This window comes from Lonchura striata, chromosome 5, assembly GCF_050655825.1.
Source record: "Lonchura striata isolate lonStrDom1 chromosome 5, ASM5065582v1, whole genome shotgun sequence".
NCBI classification, from domain to species: Eukaryota; Metazoa; Chordata; class Aves; order Passeriformes; family Estrildidae; genus Lonchura; species Lonchura striata.
Genome location: NC_140707.1, coordinates 58512970 through 58526727, shown reverse-complemented (window position 1 = coordinate 58526727; position 13758 = coordinate 58512970). Strand labels below are relative to the sequence as shown.

General features: G+C 41.1%; 1 protein-coding gene across 18 annotated transcripts in view; it reads right to left on the bottom strand.

Moving 5' to 3' along the window:
• The window catches only part of UNC79 (unc-79 subunit of NALCN channel complex), a 106632-nt gene extending 93274 nt beyond the window's left edge, over window positions 1-13358 (bottom strand). For 4 of the 18 annotated variants that reach the window (XM_085580653.1, XM_085580665.1, XM_021541307.4 and 1 more), the window contains exons 1-3: window positions 13201-13358; window positions 7808-7928; window positions 1999-2303 (exon numbers count right to left, since the gene is read on the bottom strand). In XM_085580653.1, coding sequence (XP_085436779.1) covers window positions 1999-2303; window positions 7808-7928; window positions 13201-13222 — 448 coding nt within the window. In that variant the 5' untranslated portion in view covers window positions 13223-13358. Of the gene's footprint in view, window positions 1-1998; window positions 2304-3205; window positions 3234-7807; window positions 12928-13200 lie in introns of those variants that run through there. The other 14 variants (XM_085580647.1, XM_085580649.1, XM_085580650.1 and 11 more) reach the window with 12 other exon arrangements.
• Between the last annotated feature and the right edge of the window lie 400 nt (window positions 13359-13758).

Here is a 13758-nt window from a genome sequence, read left to right as displayed (position 1 = left end):
CTTAATCATCTTTATCATATAAAAATCATTTTCATTAAAAAAAAATTCCATTGCTGCTATATAAGTGTCTTACTTCTTATCCTGGTCAACTCTAACAACAAATAGATTGATTTGATTTATTTCTCCTCACAGCAACCTTTACATATTTTCATATGATAATCACATCTCCCTTCCATTTTTCTCTAAGCTAGATAAACCAATTTTTTTCTGGTTTTCTCTCACTGCTCACATTTTCTAGATCTCAAATCATTCTTGGGGGTTTTTTTCCTGGATTCTTCACAAATAGTACACGTTTTTCTTGAAGCTAGATGGACAAATCTGAAAATTTTACTCCAGCTGAGGCTTAATAGGGCTGTTAGAATAATAAACATAATGTTTTGGGTATTCATACATAAAAAAATGTTTACACATTGCTAGAATAATATTTGTATTTTAGTGATTTATGGTCTTCTCAGATCTACTGTTAACACTCAGAGCTCTCTGCAGTACAGCTTCCAAGCTGGTATTGCCTCTTTTTCCTTTAATTTCTCTCTTAAGCATAGTATTTTACATTTCTCCTGTGGAGACACTTCAAAACAGAATGCAACTTGCCACAATTACTTGAGTCACATATCTTTCACACAAAGCACATGCTAGCAATCATCTTGATAACATCTGTAAACCCAAAGTCTATCAGTTAAGTAAAAAATTAAAACCAAAACTATTTAGTAAAAATTAAAATATTTAGTAATACTAGACCCAGCACAGCATCCTGTAAGATTTCCCACTACTTTTCCAGCTGCCAAGCCCCTTGCAATTACTCCTAGAGTGTTTCCCTTACTCAAGTGGGGATCATGTCCCAGGATTGTCTATTAGGATGTAAAATAACACAGCAACGAAAATGTGACTAGGGACAGAAAAAACACACAAGGTGAGGCACTGTGTGGCCATAAAAAAAAAAAGTTTACCCAATGTTTTTTGTTCTTTACAGCTCTCCATTGATTGTTAATCATCAGCATGTTATCTATTTAGGAAAAGAGTTTTTGATCTTTAACTCCACCACTTCTAAGAATTTAAGTTACGTCAACAAGTTGGTATCTTGCTATAGGCCCTGCATTTGCAAGATCATACCATTCATTTCCTAGTGCAGCAGTCTTGGATTCAAACATACTGCTGCCAGCTCAAAGGGAATTCAGCACTTAACAGAAACAACTTTCCTCCTGAAGAATTTCAGCAGCATTATCAGATAGACTACCATCTTCCCATAGAACTGTGTAAGTGACACATCATTGACACCACCATGGAAATTAAAATTGGCTGATACCTAGGGAGAATACTGGGCTACTGAATCCCAGTAAGGAAGGCTAACAGACTAATAAACCAGACAGATGCAGAGCAGAACTTGAGGAAAACAATACAAACACAACACAGTCACAAACCCCACTTATAGCTACTTTGAAACATAAGACAGTATTGGTTTTCTCTCAGACAGAGATGCTGCTATCTTTTTTACACAGGTGTATTTTAAAGCCATCTCAAAGCACAATTACTGTGATTTTTTCTTCAATTAGATATATACTATATTCTGTGTAGAGATGGACCTTCACCAGAACACTCAATCTGTTCATTTCTTACAGGCCAGATACACATTTGCAAGTTCTTTGTGCATTTTTAAGAGACACACCCCAAAAAGACAAACTGAAGTTATCCCAGCAGATTCAAGTTAAAAATCTGGGTATCTTTACACTCATCTGTGTAATTTTTGTTACATACAAGTGTATTTTAGTTACATACCATCAGCACATCACTAAAAATCAGACAACCTCAGAATTGAAACCCAAATCCACATTTAGCAAAAAAACATCCTTTATTTGAGAAAGACAAACAGAACACTTGGATATAAATGCATCCCAGGAGATTTGAAATCCAGATCCAGGTCAGTTTAGGCCCATCTCTTCTACTGGATATATGCATCACTCATGGATTCACAGCACTGGAATCATTCAAGGGCCTGCTTACCATGTTGCCCATGTTGTAGCAAGGGAACTAGATCCAGTAGTGTCACCAGTGTCACGTAAAGTCCTTGATAGTCCAAAGATGGGTAGTCTGATAACTGAGCATCACGACTTTGCTGGCCACGTTCAGATGGAGCATCTCGCAGGACGCTGTAAAGGAGGGAGCGAGTAACAGTAGGGTTGATGGAACTGACCTGTGGTCTTAGAGATGGGGTGAGTGGGAATGGCACAGGAAAAAGACACATGGTCATGGGCACTGTCAAATTGGAGGCATCTTGATTCTCCTTCTTCCCTGTGCGGGACAAAATGCTGTTGGGGGGACAAAGAAAAAAAAGAGACAACAAAGACACAAAGAACAGCACATTACATTGAAATGACACTATAAAACAAATAATAAAAGACCAGATACATCCCACATAAGATGCAATCACTACCAAAACCAGCATGTCTACAAATCTAGCAACCATCTACTTCCATGCTTCAAAACAAGAGAATTAAAAATTGACATCTAGGAAAATTTCATTGCATCTCATGTGTTATCTGGTTCATAAGGAGCAAAAATATAAAAATGCATGTTTCAGTGCCCTACCCATGTTTCACAGTTAAGAAAAATTCTAAGAATTAAAAGTACTTAGCTGTGTCAAAATAGGCTGGTATTTTGCTCTGAGATTCTGAGGATTTTGAGAGATTTATTTTTTCCCCCCTATAATCTTTTGAGCCAACTGACTGAAAACATGCAAAATATAGGTGTGGCACTTGCAGAAACATGTTTTAGCAAAGAATAAACATGTGTGTTTGTTAAGATAGTCTTAAAAATCACATGTTTATTGCATTAAAATAATGTCTGTATGTATTTTATGATACTGTTTCATGACCACTCACTCAGTATCATTTGAGATAATGAAGTTTAAACAGGCACATGGATTTAGAAATAATATATTTCTAAAATGTTAACTAAACTACATTTGGAAAAGTCATAAAATAATATATAGTAGATGGTCTTTAGCATATGTTTGTGAGCTAATGATAATGGTTGTTTATGTGTGTTTTTAATTTTGCCCATGTTTAGGGAGGAAACATTTTGCTTTATGAATACAAACACTCCTTGGGTAAATAAGTTACCTTCAAAAATCTAAGGGCTAAGCAAGCAAGACCAATTATGTAACTGCAGATCAGACAGTATGTTACCATACACTCCTGCTGTTACTTACGGTATTATTCAACATAACTCATTATAAACTAAAGGAGAGATAATTTCAAAAAATAAAAATAATTTAGTGGGAATCAAAATAGAGGCTATACGTCAACCAGCTTGTTATGTAGTTTTAAAAATGTTGCAAACATGGTTGTAAACATGGTAATCTAATTTATTTAAAAAATAAACCCCACTATTTTAAATAGAAATAAATTCTCACTTAAGCAGTGTTATATTTTAGTTATCAGGCAATTATAGGGTTAGTTCATAATCTCCATATGTGCCTATAAAATATAATACACCTTTTAAATATATTAACCCACACACAAAGCTTTTTCTCCTTTTTAAAGCACTTTTTTGCACCTCTCAGTCATTGGGATTTCCAAAAGTAGTTGCTGTTGGTTAAACTCTGTTCCCACAGTCAGTGTTAAACTTATAAAAGACAAGCCAAGAGCACTAAGATTTCCACTGACTGATGAAGAGCAGAATTATATCAAGAGAGAGCACTTCTGGAAACCTCTCTTCTCTTTAACAGTACATAAATCCCTACCTTATAATCACCTCAGCAAATCTTACCCCCAAGTCAATTCAGCAATTTACACAAGTAAGCCAAATTCTTGCTAAGGTGCTTATAAGAGAAGGTGAAATTCATTTGCAATAAAAACACTTTTACAAAAACAATTATTTGCCATGTGGCAACTATCACATGGCTACTTGGCTACTATTACATCACCCTTGCAGTCAGAGATGGCAGACAGTCTGTCTTACAAAAATACTTTTTTCTTTTTTTTTTTTTCTTTTTACTGTGCCTCACATATTTGGCACATGATTTTGGTTTCTGTTACCCAATGTCCAGTAAAAGAAACATGATCACTGTCACATTTTTATCAGATTACCTAAAATCTAGTATGACTTTAAAAATTAATTATCAGAGTGCTGATTCCTTCTAATTTGCTTGATGTTCATTTGACATATTTTACAGCTTATGTTTAGAGATGTGAAGGTACTACACTATATTCCTTTCTTGTCTACCAACAGATAATACCAATTACCCATCTCTTTACTTGCCAAAACATCACTCCACGTGCACTTATTTTGAGAAAGGATATTAATCCTTTTTTTTTACACTGAGCTACATGCCCATCTCTGGATTAGATGTCAAAGCACACTTATTATATCTTGATCACAGCACCCTTTTGTTTAACAGTAATAAAACTAGATCTAAATTCCAGCTGGAACCACACCAAATTTATTTAAAAACAAATTTAAAAAACAGAATTTCATGTTTAGGCTTTTGCCTGACCCATATTTTTAAAAGGCAATAAACAGAGGAGTCAAAATTGAAAATCTGGGAAGTCCCTTAAGACCAAGATACGATTGCAATTTGCTTCTGGTTCAATTCAAACCAAGTACTGAGAATTTGGAGTATCTGCAAATTTTAACTCCAAACTGAACTTACTCCATACTGAACTTGCTCTGCAATAACGGGCAAAGCTATCAAGGCTTGTTTCAAAACATGTGTATCTTTCCTGCAAATATATCCCACAATTACTGCCTTCTCGGACAGGTTTCCTAAAATGCCTACAAGTGAAATTACATCTCACCAAGGTAGCACAACAATGACCATTAATAGCCACCATGGCATTTATAACTATGCCTCACGTAAAGTATTTTACTTAGAAATACATATGGAGAATTTTCCTCAGGAAAATGTGAAGGAACAAGCTTTTCTGCGAGATGTTTCTTAAGCTTTAGATCATTCCTCAAATGAGGGAGAAATCACTGAAAATGAGTAGGGCATGAAACAAATTCATGCTGTAATGTAAAGAAATGCTTTTCCCAAAGAGAAAATTAAAGAAGAACTAAATGAGTCAATGTGCTATGCATTGTATATGGTGATTTTATGTGATGTTTGTTATAGAAATACGGAATTTTTTTCAGTCATTCCACATCTGCTCCCCCCACCCCTGAGCTTGAAATTTATGGAGGCTGCATACAGAGCAAAGGAGCAAATTAGTCTCTTGTGCAATCATCTTTAGCCAGCAAAATAACACCACATATGAATGTGATTCAAAACAGTGGGCACATCCCACTGAAAAGAACACAGTCAGAGTGTCCATAACACGGAAAGGTAAAAGTGTAATGAACAGTAAAATTTACTTCTGTAAAACCCAATCACTATGTGGAATTTCTCCGACTATTCCTTCATTATTGCTATGACTATACATGTTCACCAAGAACTGTTTGTCCCTAACAGCCCAAATTCATTGCATATGCTCTGTGTTAAGCTAGAAAGATTATTCTCCACCATGTACTTCTATTGCTGATGTTAAACCATGTACAATGGAGTCTCAGTGTAGGAGGCAGAAAGGAGACTCAGCATGAAAAATATTCAAATAAATTTTTGAACATGCTCTTCAGAAAGGTTCTTAACCAGTCTGTTTAGTTTTAGGGTAAATCTTCCAGAGATCTGCACACAGTGGGTGGGAGTTTCCTTCTTTCCATCTGCCACACTAAATACAGGGTGTGTTGTTTTGCTTTTTTATCCATCTTCTTTCTTAGTATCAGCAAGTGTATAAAGTTACACTGGTCCTATCACAGCACTCAGCCTTTGACCCACAGTTCAAACTCCCCAGCTACAGGGGTTTAGAATCTGAATTTGACCTTGCCTGAGTATCAGAACTCAGTCCACTTAAATTTAGATCCAAGCCCTGGCATTAATTTCTCATACCCTTTTAGTTCTGAGGCTAATCAGATCCCAGATCATGAAGGACATAGCCATTTGTGTATCAGACATGAGTATCATTTCTTCCCCATGGGGTTCAGCATTACCAACAAGAGGATTTTGGTTCAGTCCCATTCTGAACATGAAATAAAAAAAATGGAGTTGCTTGACTGTGCAATTGCTGCCCTGATTTCTGATCTGCTCTCATAGTTGCTAAGTATAAAGCTATTTCAGTAAGCCCAGGAACATCACTACTCCTGGAGTTTGAAGAATTTATCAACAGGACAGGTCAGCTGTACATTATAAAAGAAGACCACAGAGTGGCAGAAAGATGTTCTGCTTTCTTTAAGCAGAACATTCTAAATCTATCCTGACCCAGGGAACTTCTGAACAAAAAGAAACATATCTCATTATAGCACTTGGTAATTACAGCTAAAAGAGAAAACATTCAGAATCAAGTCCAACATTCTTGTTTAACAGCTTAAAGGTTCCATGTATTTAAGCAAAAGCTGTCTTGTCATAAATAATCTTACTTAAATGCAATTTAAGTGTGTGTTGTACAAATAGTCCATCATAATAGCCTGATGTGGGAACAGAGACATGGTTCAGAAGTATCTTTTGTGACTCTTTGAACATTTTTCCCACTGCTCAATTCAATGAGACAAAATTTAATTTATTAACCTTCAAACAAAAAGTCCTACTGGCTGCTCTAAGTTTCTTCAACAGTCTAAATGAGGAGGGAAACAAACAGTTCTGCTCTTGAAATTTTCAAAAGTAAACAGGAGGTTTCAAGTTTGCTGTGAACAGATGTTCCACTAAAAAGTATTTCTGTCTATCTGTCTCTCCTTTTAAATAGGGTCAAGAAAATTTTGATGCATCCCAGGCTCTTTGAATGTTAGAATGAACTGTTCTCATTCTCTCAAGTTTAAATTCTTGCTTCTCAACTTGTCTATATCATAGGAGTATATGTACAAACATATGGGTCAATTGTATTTTGTTAATGTTTCCTCCTCAAATAAGGCAAATAGCTGTATTTCCAAACTACCCTTTGACAGCAGGGACAATCTTTCCAGGTATAAATCTGGAAGCTATGCATAGAAATGCAATTTGAACTGCATTCTTCTGGATGTGAAAACTAGTGCCAGGCAAAACCAGCAGATAAAATCCCCTCTGCATGGTCAAAAGCCATTTTAAAAACAAACAGGAAATATGAATCCACTAGGCAGCACTGCGGAGTGTACATTATTCCTAATAAAGTCTCACTTTTTTTCCTATTTTTTTGGAAGACAACACAGTATTTCCTATTCGTAATGTATTCTCTAGTCACATGGTATGTAGCACTATATATTATTACTAAACATTAGACTAAGTAAAAAACGTTGGATCAGAATAATCCTGATGTGTTGTTACCATCTAAATCCAGATCTGTATACAAACTTTGTCTGCTCTAAGGGACTGAACCAGAACCCAGAAGAGCTGACCCAAGCACAGTAAGAAACCAGTTCTGCTTGCTCGTCTGGCTCCACTCTGGGATTCTGAGGCACCAGGACTCTCAAGGAGGCCATGATTATACACATCTAAAACTCTATAGGTCACAAACTCCTTTCTTCACAAGTTCAGCATGTTTGTGCGTTCAGCTAAGCCGTAGGACCAAGCAAATGCATAATCAACCAAGTTTATTCTAGAATCAGCCACTCAGTAAAGGGGCTTAACTGGGCAAATTGGGCAACAGCCACTGAAGACATTCGTTCATACCATGTTTTTCTTAAATTATGCTCTGACTCTTTTTGGCTGACCATTGACCCTTTAAATCTGGCAACCAGTTCAAAGCCAATCAATATCCCCTACAATTATTTAGCTCTTTTTTCTTCAAGAGCATTAGTCAAAACTTACCTCAATAAGGTCTGAGAAAAGTATTTCAGAGTATTTGCAATGTCAGTTCCAGAGGGCACAGGGTATATGTTGTGGAGAACCCGGTTGTGGTATTCTTGAAGGTAACGGATTTTGGAAGCAACTACATAAAAGACAAAAAGAAAAACACAAAAACCTTCATTTAGGCTTTTTGCAGATTTTGACAGAGTCATGACTTTCATTTTCTTTTTTTTTTTTTAATTTAAATATTAAACTCAAAAAACAGAAAAAAATCTCTCTGCTCATTCTGTTCTGACTGAATAAATTGTAAAAGAGTGCCAGGGAGATCACATGGAAGTTAATTTCTGCATCTGTATTAGGCAAACATAGTGCTAGCAAATTAAAAAATATATACTGCCAGTCAGCACTTTGTCCATGTCTCCAAGCATCTCAAGAGTCATTTATAATGAATGAGTCATTGGATCACAGGAGGTTCATGTGAGACAGATAAGCATTTCTACAGCCAAAGCAGAGATATAAGCTAAGACAGAGAGACCTTATGTGATTTACTGTGGGCCATACATTTACTTTATGCAATGAACTAAAGGTATGAGAAGAGCAAAGTGGCTGCTGTTTATTTGTCTTAGGAAGTGCAATCAAGCAGATAAGGGGATTTCAAATAGCAGCAGGAGGTGTGCATCTCCACTGAAACCAATTTTTGTTGTATTACAAGTAAACACTGGGTTTATTTTCTAATAGGAATCCTTGTTCAGTATTGGGAAAAAGTGATTACCCCCATAACTGCACAGCCTTACATTGCCTGTACAGCACAAGGCAGTCTCTTGTAGAGACATCTACAGACACACAGCTCTTCTTGCTCCACTCAGATTAACCAGCTCTGCTGAGACAGAGTGCAGTGGCTGGGGCAGAGGGCTGCTCAGCTGTGCTGCACTGCAGACACAGCCTCATGAAAGCACAGCTGCCTGGGAACTCTTCATCATGTTAAAAGTAACAGGCAGTTAAAAGGGGAGATGCTTCTGAATTCTTTCAGCCCTTAAGCATATGGATTATAACAGTCTTTCACTAGACGAAGATATACCTTGCTGCCCTACCGGGCTCCCTCAGTGTGGAAGATAAATCATGCTACCTAAACAAGCAATTAGTCAATTATTGGTTTTATTCTCATGGTCAAATAGCATTTATTAAACAATAAATACCATTAAGTCTTCCACTGAACAGAAAGGTACTAACTACCTGGGAGACATTGCTATGGCTCTCACTGCTGAGATAGCTGAACAGTTCATGAATTTTCTATTTTTTTCTGTGCCACTGGCAAGTTGAATGAGAAGGGGTGACATTGTACCCGTATTGCAGAAAAAGACTGATGGACAGACACCAAAAGCAAAGTGTCTGCAAATATTGTTGGAGGCTCAGCTTGAGATACTGAGAGCCATTTTGCCACTATAGGTAACAGTACACACTGGACTTTCACATCCAGAAAACAAAAGACTCCTTGAGTGGTCAGCCACACAACAAATAAGGTTTGACAATCTCAAGTCAATTATCCATAAAATGATGAACACTCAAATAATCATCAAATGAAGAAAACTGTTTTCTTGAACGCATGACAAGAAATCCAGACTTACAGCACCCAACTAAGGTCATTCTTTAACTCATTTCCTGTTGTAAGGAGGGCATTCCCCAGCTCCTGCAGCAAGTGAAGCTTCTGCAGACAAAAGTCTCCCTCATGATATTACCTGGCTTCATCACAAGGCTTTCTCCTTGAGAAAGCCCATCATGTGACGGAAGGACTGGGGTCTGTGTGAAACCAGCAAGCAAAAATGCAACCATGGACACTGTCATAATGCATATGCAAAAGCAACACACTAAAAATGCATAAGCATCTTTAATTACATTTCCTCATCTTTAAGCCTTTTACTTCACAATTAATGAATAACTAAAAACAATCATGACTTTTTCCCCTCTCCCTCAAACAACTGAAATCAGAATTACCACCACGTAGGCCTGTGGCACATGAGCAGTGCTCTGCAGGAGCTTATCCTGTGTGACAGCAGCCATAGCTGGCTTCGTGTATGGCCCCCAAACCACTGGGCCAGGAACATCTGGGCAGGATGTGTTTCACTCCACATTACAGAGGCTGAGTTGAGCAGCCCAAGACTGTTTTCCCCTTCTCATCTCACACCTCATTCTTTCTGCCCACTAATCTCAGTTTTAGTCCCAGATTTGCAGGCTGTCTCATCAGATTATTTAAAAGGTAGACATTTCTTTTAACTACCATAAAACTAATCTAGTTTGGTTTCTAGATTAAGAAAGTAATGATTTCATAAACGTATTTAGTGATGTTACTTTCTCTGGTCAGGGAAAAAAAAAGTATGAAACCAAGTATATCTGTAAAGGACACAGACTATGCAAGGCAGTACCCAATTAAGAACAATTCACAGCAAGTGCACAGATTACTGTGGCTATCATGGTTTGCTGTCAGATATCTGTAAATTAAATGGACTACAAAATGCCAAAGATTATTACACAATTCAGATCTAGATGTATTTCAGAGAGCTGTGTGCCTCCCTACAGTTACTAATTTTCAATAAAGGGCATAGGGTATCTCAAATCACTTAGAACAGCTTTTTTTTAATGAACATGAAAATCCATTCATTTTTATTAATTGGCATTGTTGTGCAATTGTATCAGGTCAAATATCAAAAGAGAAAACTTATTTATAAAGTCTAAATATAAACATTAGCTTTAAGCTAAAGGTTTCAGCCTCACTTCCCAGCTCTGTTTCCCAAAACAATGTCCATTTCAGCACAGCTTCCCACAGCACAAAGAAAATTCTGAAGGAAAGCCCCAGAGCAAAAACTTTGCCAGGATTCAAGTTACAGCAAGTGTGCAAATGGCCTAATTTTCTGAGTTTCTGAGTACCCAGAGACACACTTCAAAAAGTGATGTCACCCTGTGGAAGCACTTGGCCACCCTCATAGGGTCATCACAAAACCAAACAGGTATCTCTCTAGCATCAACACAGACTTCACTAAACTCCTCAGCCCCTGTGTAACCATTGAATGAACCTAGAGTGAAGCCATTAAGTGTCCTCAAAGATGGCCTTGGTTGCTCCACTGTCCTGGGGGGTAACAGAGCAGGCATCAGGCATTCCCAGGACATTACTTACCACAACTAAACTCCAATTACTGCTTTTTAGGGTGAAAAATAATTAATTTTCTTTGAATACTACAGAACATCTCAGGCATGCTGCAGAGTCAAGTGATCAAAGTCACTGTTGATATATCTGGTATGCAATACAAGATGCATGTGGTCACAAAAAAGAGCAGCTTCTCCAGTTAACCTCCAGAATGACACCATTTTACCTGTTGTTCACAGAACCTGCCCAAGAGCTGTGGGATTCATGATTAGACCAGCTTATCTTCTGTTCCAATCAGTGATTCCTCAGTCGCAGTGTTTCACTGATGCTCTTGGTAAACTGAGAATTCATTATGACTTGTAACTTGAGTTCTTCCCAAGACATTCTGGTTCTTGCCTGTCACTCAGTGAGGGCAGAAGCAACAACAGCGACAGCTGGGGTTTGAAAGTTTGACTGGTAGTGATGCATGCACACCAACACATCCTTGTCAGAGTCCATTACTCAAAAATTGCGGGTGAGGGAATCTTGAAATTATGTAGAGACAAAGACATTTGGTAATGCCATAAGAACTAGTCAGGGAAGCAGCCTTGGTAAAAAAAATACATTCAGCAGGTTAGAATGTACAGGATATGTCCATTAACCAAATACTCTGCCTAGAGTATCACAAAAAGGGACACTGGAAGGCAGAAAGATCTGAAATCTGGACCCGAAGTAAATCTTAAAATAGAGAGCCATAGGGACACGGTAGGCTTTGATGCAGTGTCTTGAAAAGTACAAAGGGATGAAAAGAAAAAACAGCCAAGGATAAAATACATAAGAGAAGCTCAAACAGAGCAGACCAAAAGCATTAGGAATAGAGGAACAGAGAAGACAGAATTGAAAAGAAAATGTCATAGCCAGTGCTAGGACAAAAAGTAGCACAAATTCTTCTGCATGGCAGTGTGAAGGAAGTGCAATTAATGTGCAAGTATCACACAAGAGAAGAAACAATTATAGAACTCAGGTGCAAGGTGGGGATGGAAGCAACAACAGAATGGTACAGGTCCAAACATTGCACAATTCAGGGCTTCTGCACATCAGAATATTGTGTCTCTAATTAAGATACTAGAACTCCATCTTTACAGCAATAAATTAACATTTGCAGAATATTTTTAAAGCAAGATGATCCATCATCGTAAATAAGCAGTAAACCCTAACAGAAAAGAAAAATACAGGTATTCTTTTTGTTAGATCTGTTCACCATAAGCACATATAAACACAAGGATCCTTCTCAGTGACCTGGAGGAAGAAGAGAGCAAGTCTCAGCATGCAAAGTGTCAAATCACATCACATCATCATGACAAACATCAATCCAACCTCCTGGTCCCAGACTGCATGTTCATAACCATGACACTGTATCAGGCAAGAAAGTAGCTTTGACATGGGTGACGAGCTCGACTACCCCAGTATTTTATTTTCAGCATCCCATCTGGGCTCTTGCCGACAAACCAGGTGTCATGAGAAACGACAGTGAGGAGCATTTCCACAGCCCAGATGCAGGTACCCCAACCACCATGTCATCTCCTGATGCTCTGATCAGCTCTAGCCAACATGGTGGTTACAACACCCGCGACCAAGCAGAGGCTCGCTGGCCGCGGGCAGGGGGATGCCAGCACCTGGGGGAATCCCGCTGGGACCGGGCACTGTGGCAGGGGGCCTGTAGGCAAGACACGAACACCCAGCCTACGTTCACCCGAAAGGTGAGCGGCGCGGGCAAGAAGGACAGCACGGCTCTTCTCGCTCCATCTCACTGCAAGACCACCTGCAAGGTGGCGACGCGTGCGTCACCTCTGCTCTCGCAGGTGGCTGCATCCTTCGGGACACGGCGCGGCGCCGGCAGACGGGGCAGGCTGGACCGCTCCCGCCGTGGGGCGGGGGGCGAAGCTGGCGGCCTCAGTACGAACTCTCAGCCCGATCCCTCATTTCCCCCGTCCGCTCCCCGGCGCTGCCTTTGCCGCCGCCCCGAGCTGGCCGCCCGAGCAGCGAGGAGCTCCGGGGGCTGCGGCCACCAGCAGCGGCGGCGGCTCCGGCAGAAAGAGCCAGAACGCCGGCAGCCCCCTCCCCCTGCACCGCCTGCCGGCGGCCGCCGCAGACCGCGGCAGGAGCGCGGGCAGCGCTGCCCGCCGGGGCGGCGGGCGGGCGGCGGCGGGGCAGCGCCACCGGCGGGACGGCGCCCCCGGCCGCGCTCCCTCCCCTCGGACAGACCCCGGCCCGGAGCCCGCCCGGCCCCACTCACACTGCTCCGCCTTGGTGGACATGCTGCCGCCCCGCTCTGCCCCTGGGCGCCGCGGAGCGCCGGCCCCCGGCCGCGATGGAGCTGCCGGTGCCCGCGCCCGTGCCGGTGCCGCCGCCGGTGCCGCAGGGCTGCGGGCCGGGGAGCGGCGGGCGGGCGGGACCGGGCGGGAGCGCGCTTAAAGGGGCAGCGCGCCTGGCGGCCGCGGCAAACACCGCCCCGGGAGGGACGGCGTGCGAGACGGGACGGGGAGCGCGGCACTTGGGATGCGATGTGCCGGGGCGGCCCTGGGGCACCTGCCCCACCGGCGCTGTGGCCCCGCCGAGGTTGTCGCAACGTCGAGTTGGGAGCTGCCGAGCCGGAGGACCTTGATAAACGCCGGCGGTGTCCCCGGGGGCCGCCAGGGTGGCCGGGGCTGCGGAGGGGCGGGCGGGGGAGCTACACTGAGCGAGGACAGCGCTGGCGGCACTGCCAGCAGCTGTGCTGGGGATCCGTGTGATCCCTGGCGTGGAACAGCTCTTGGCTCCCTTGCGTCCTTCTCGCCTCGACCCCTGGGCTGCA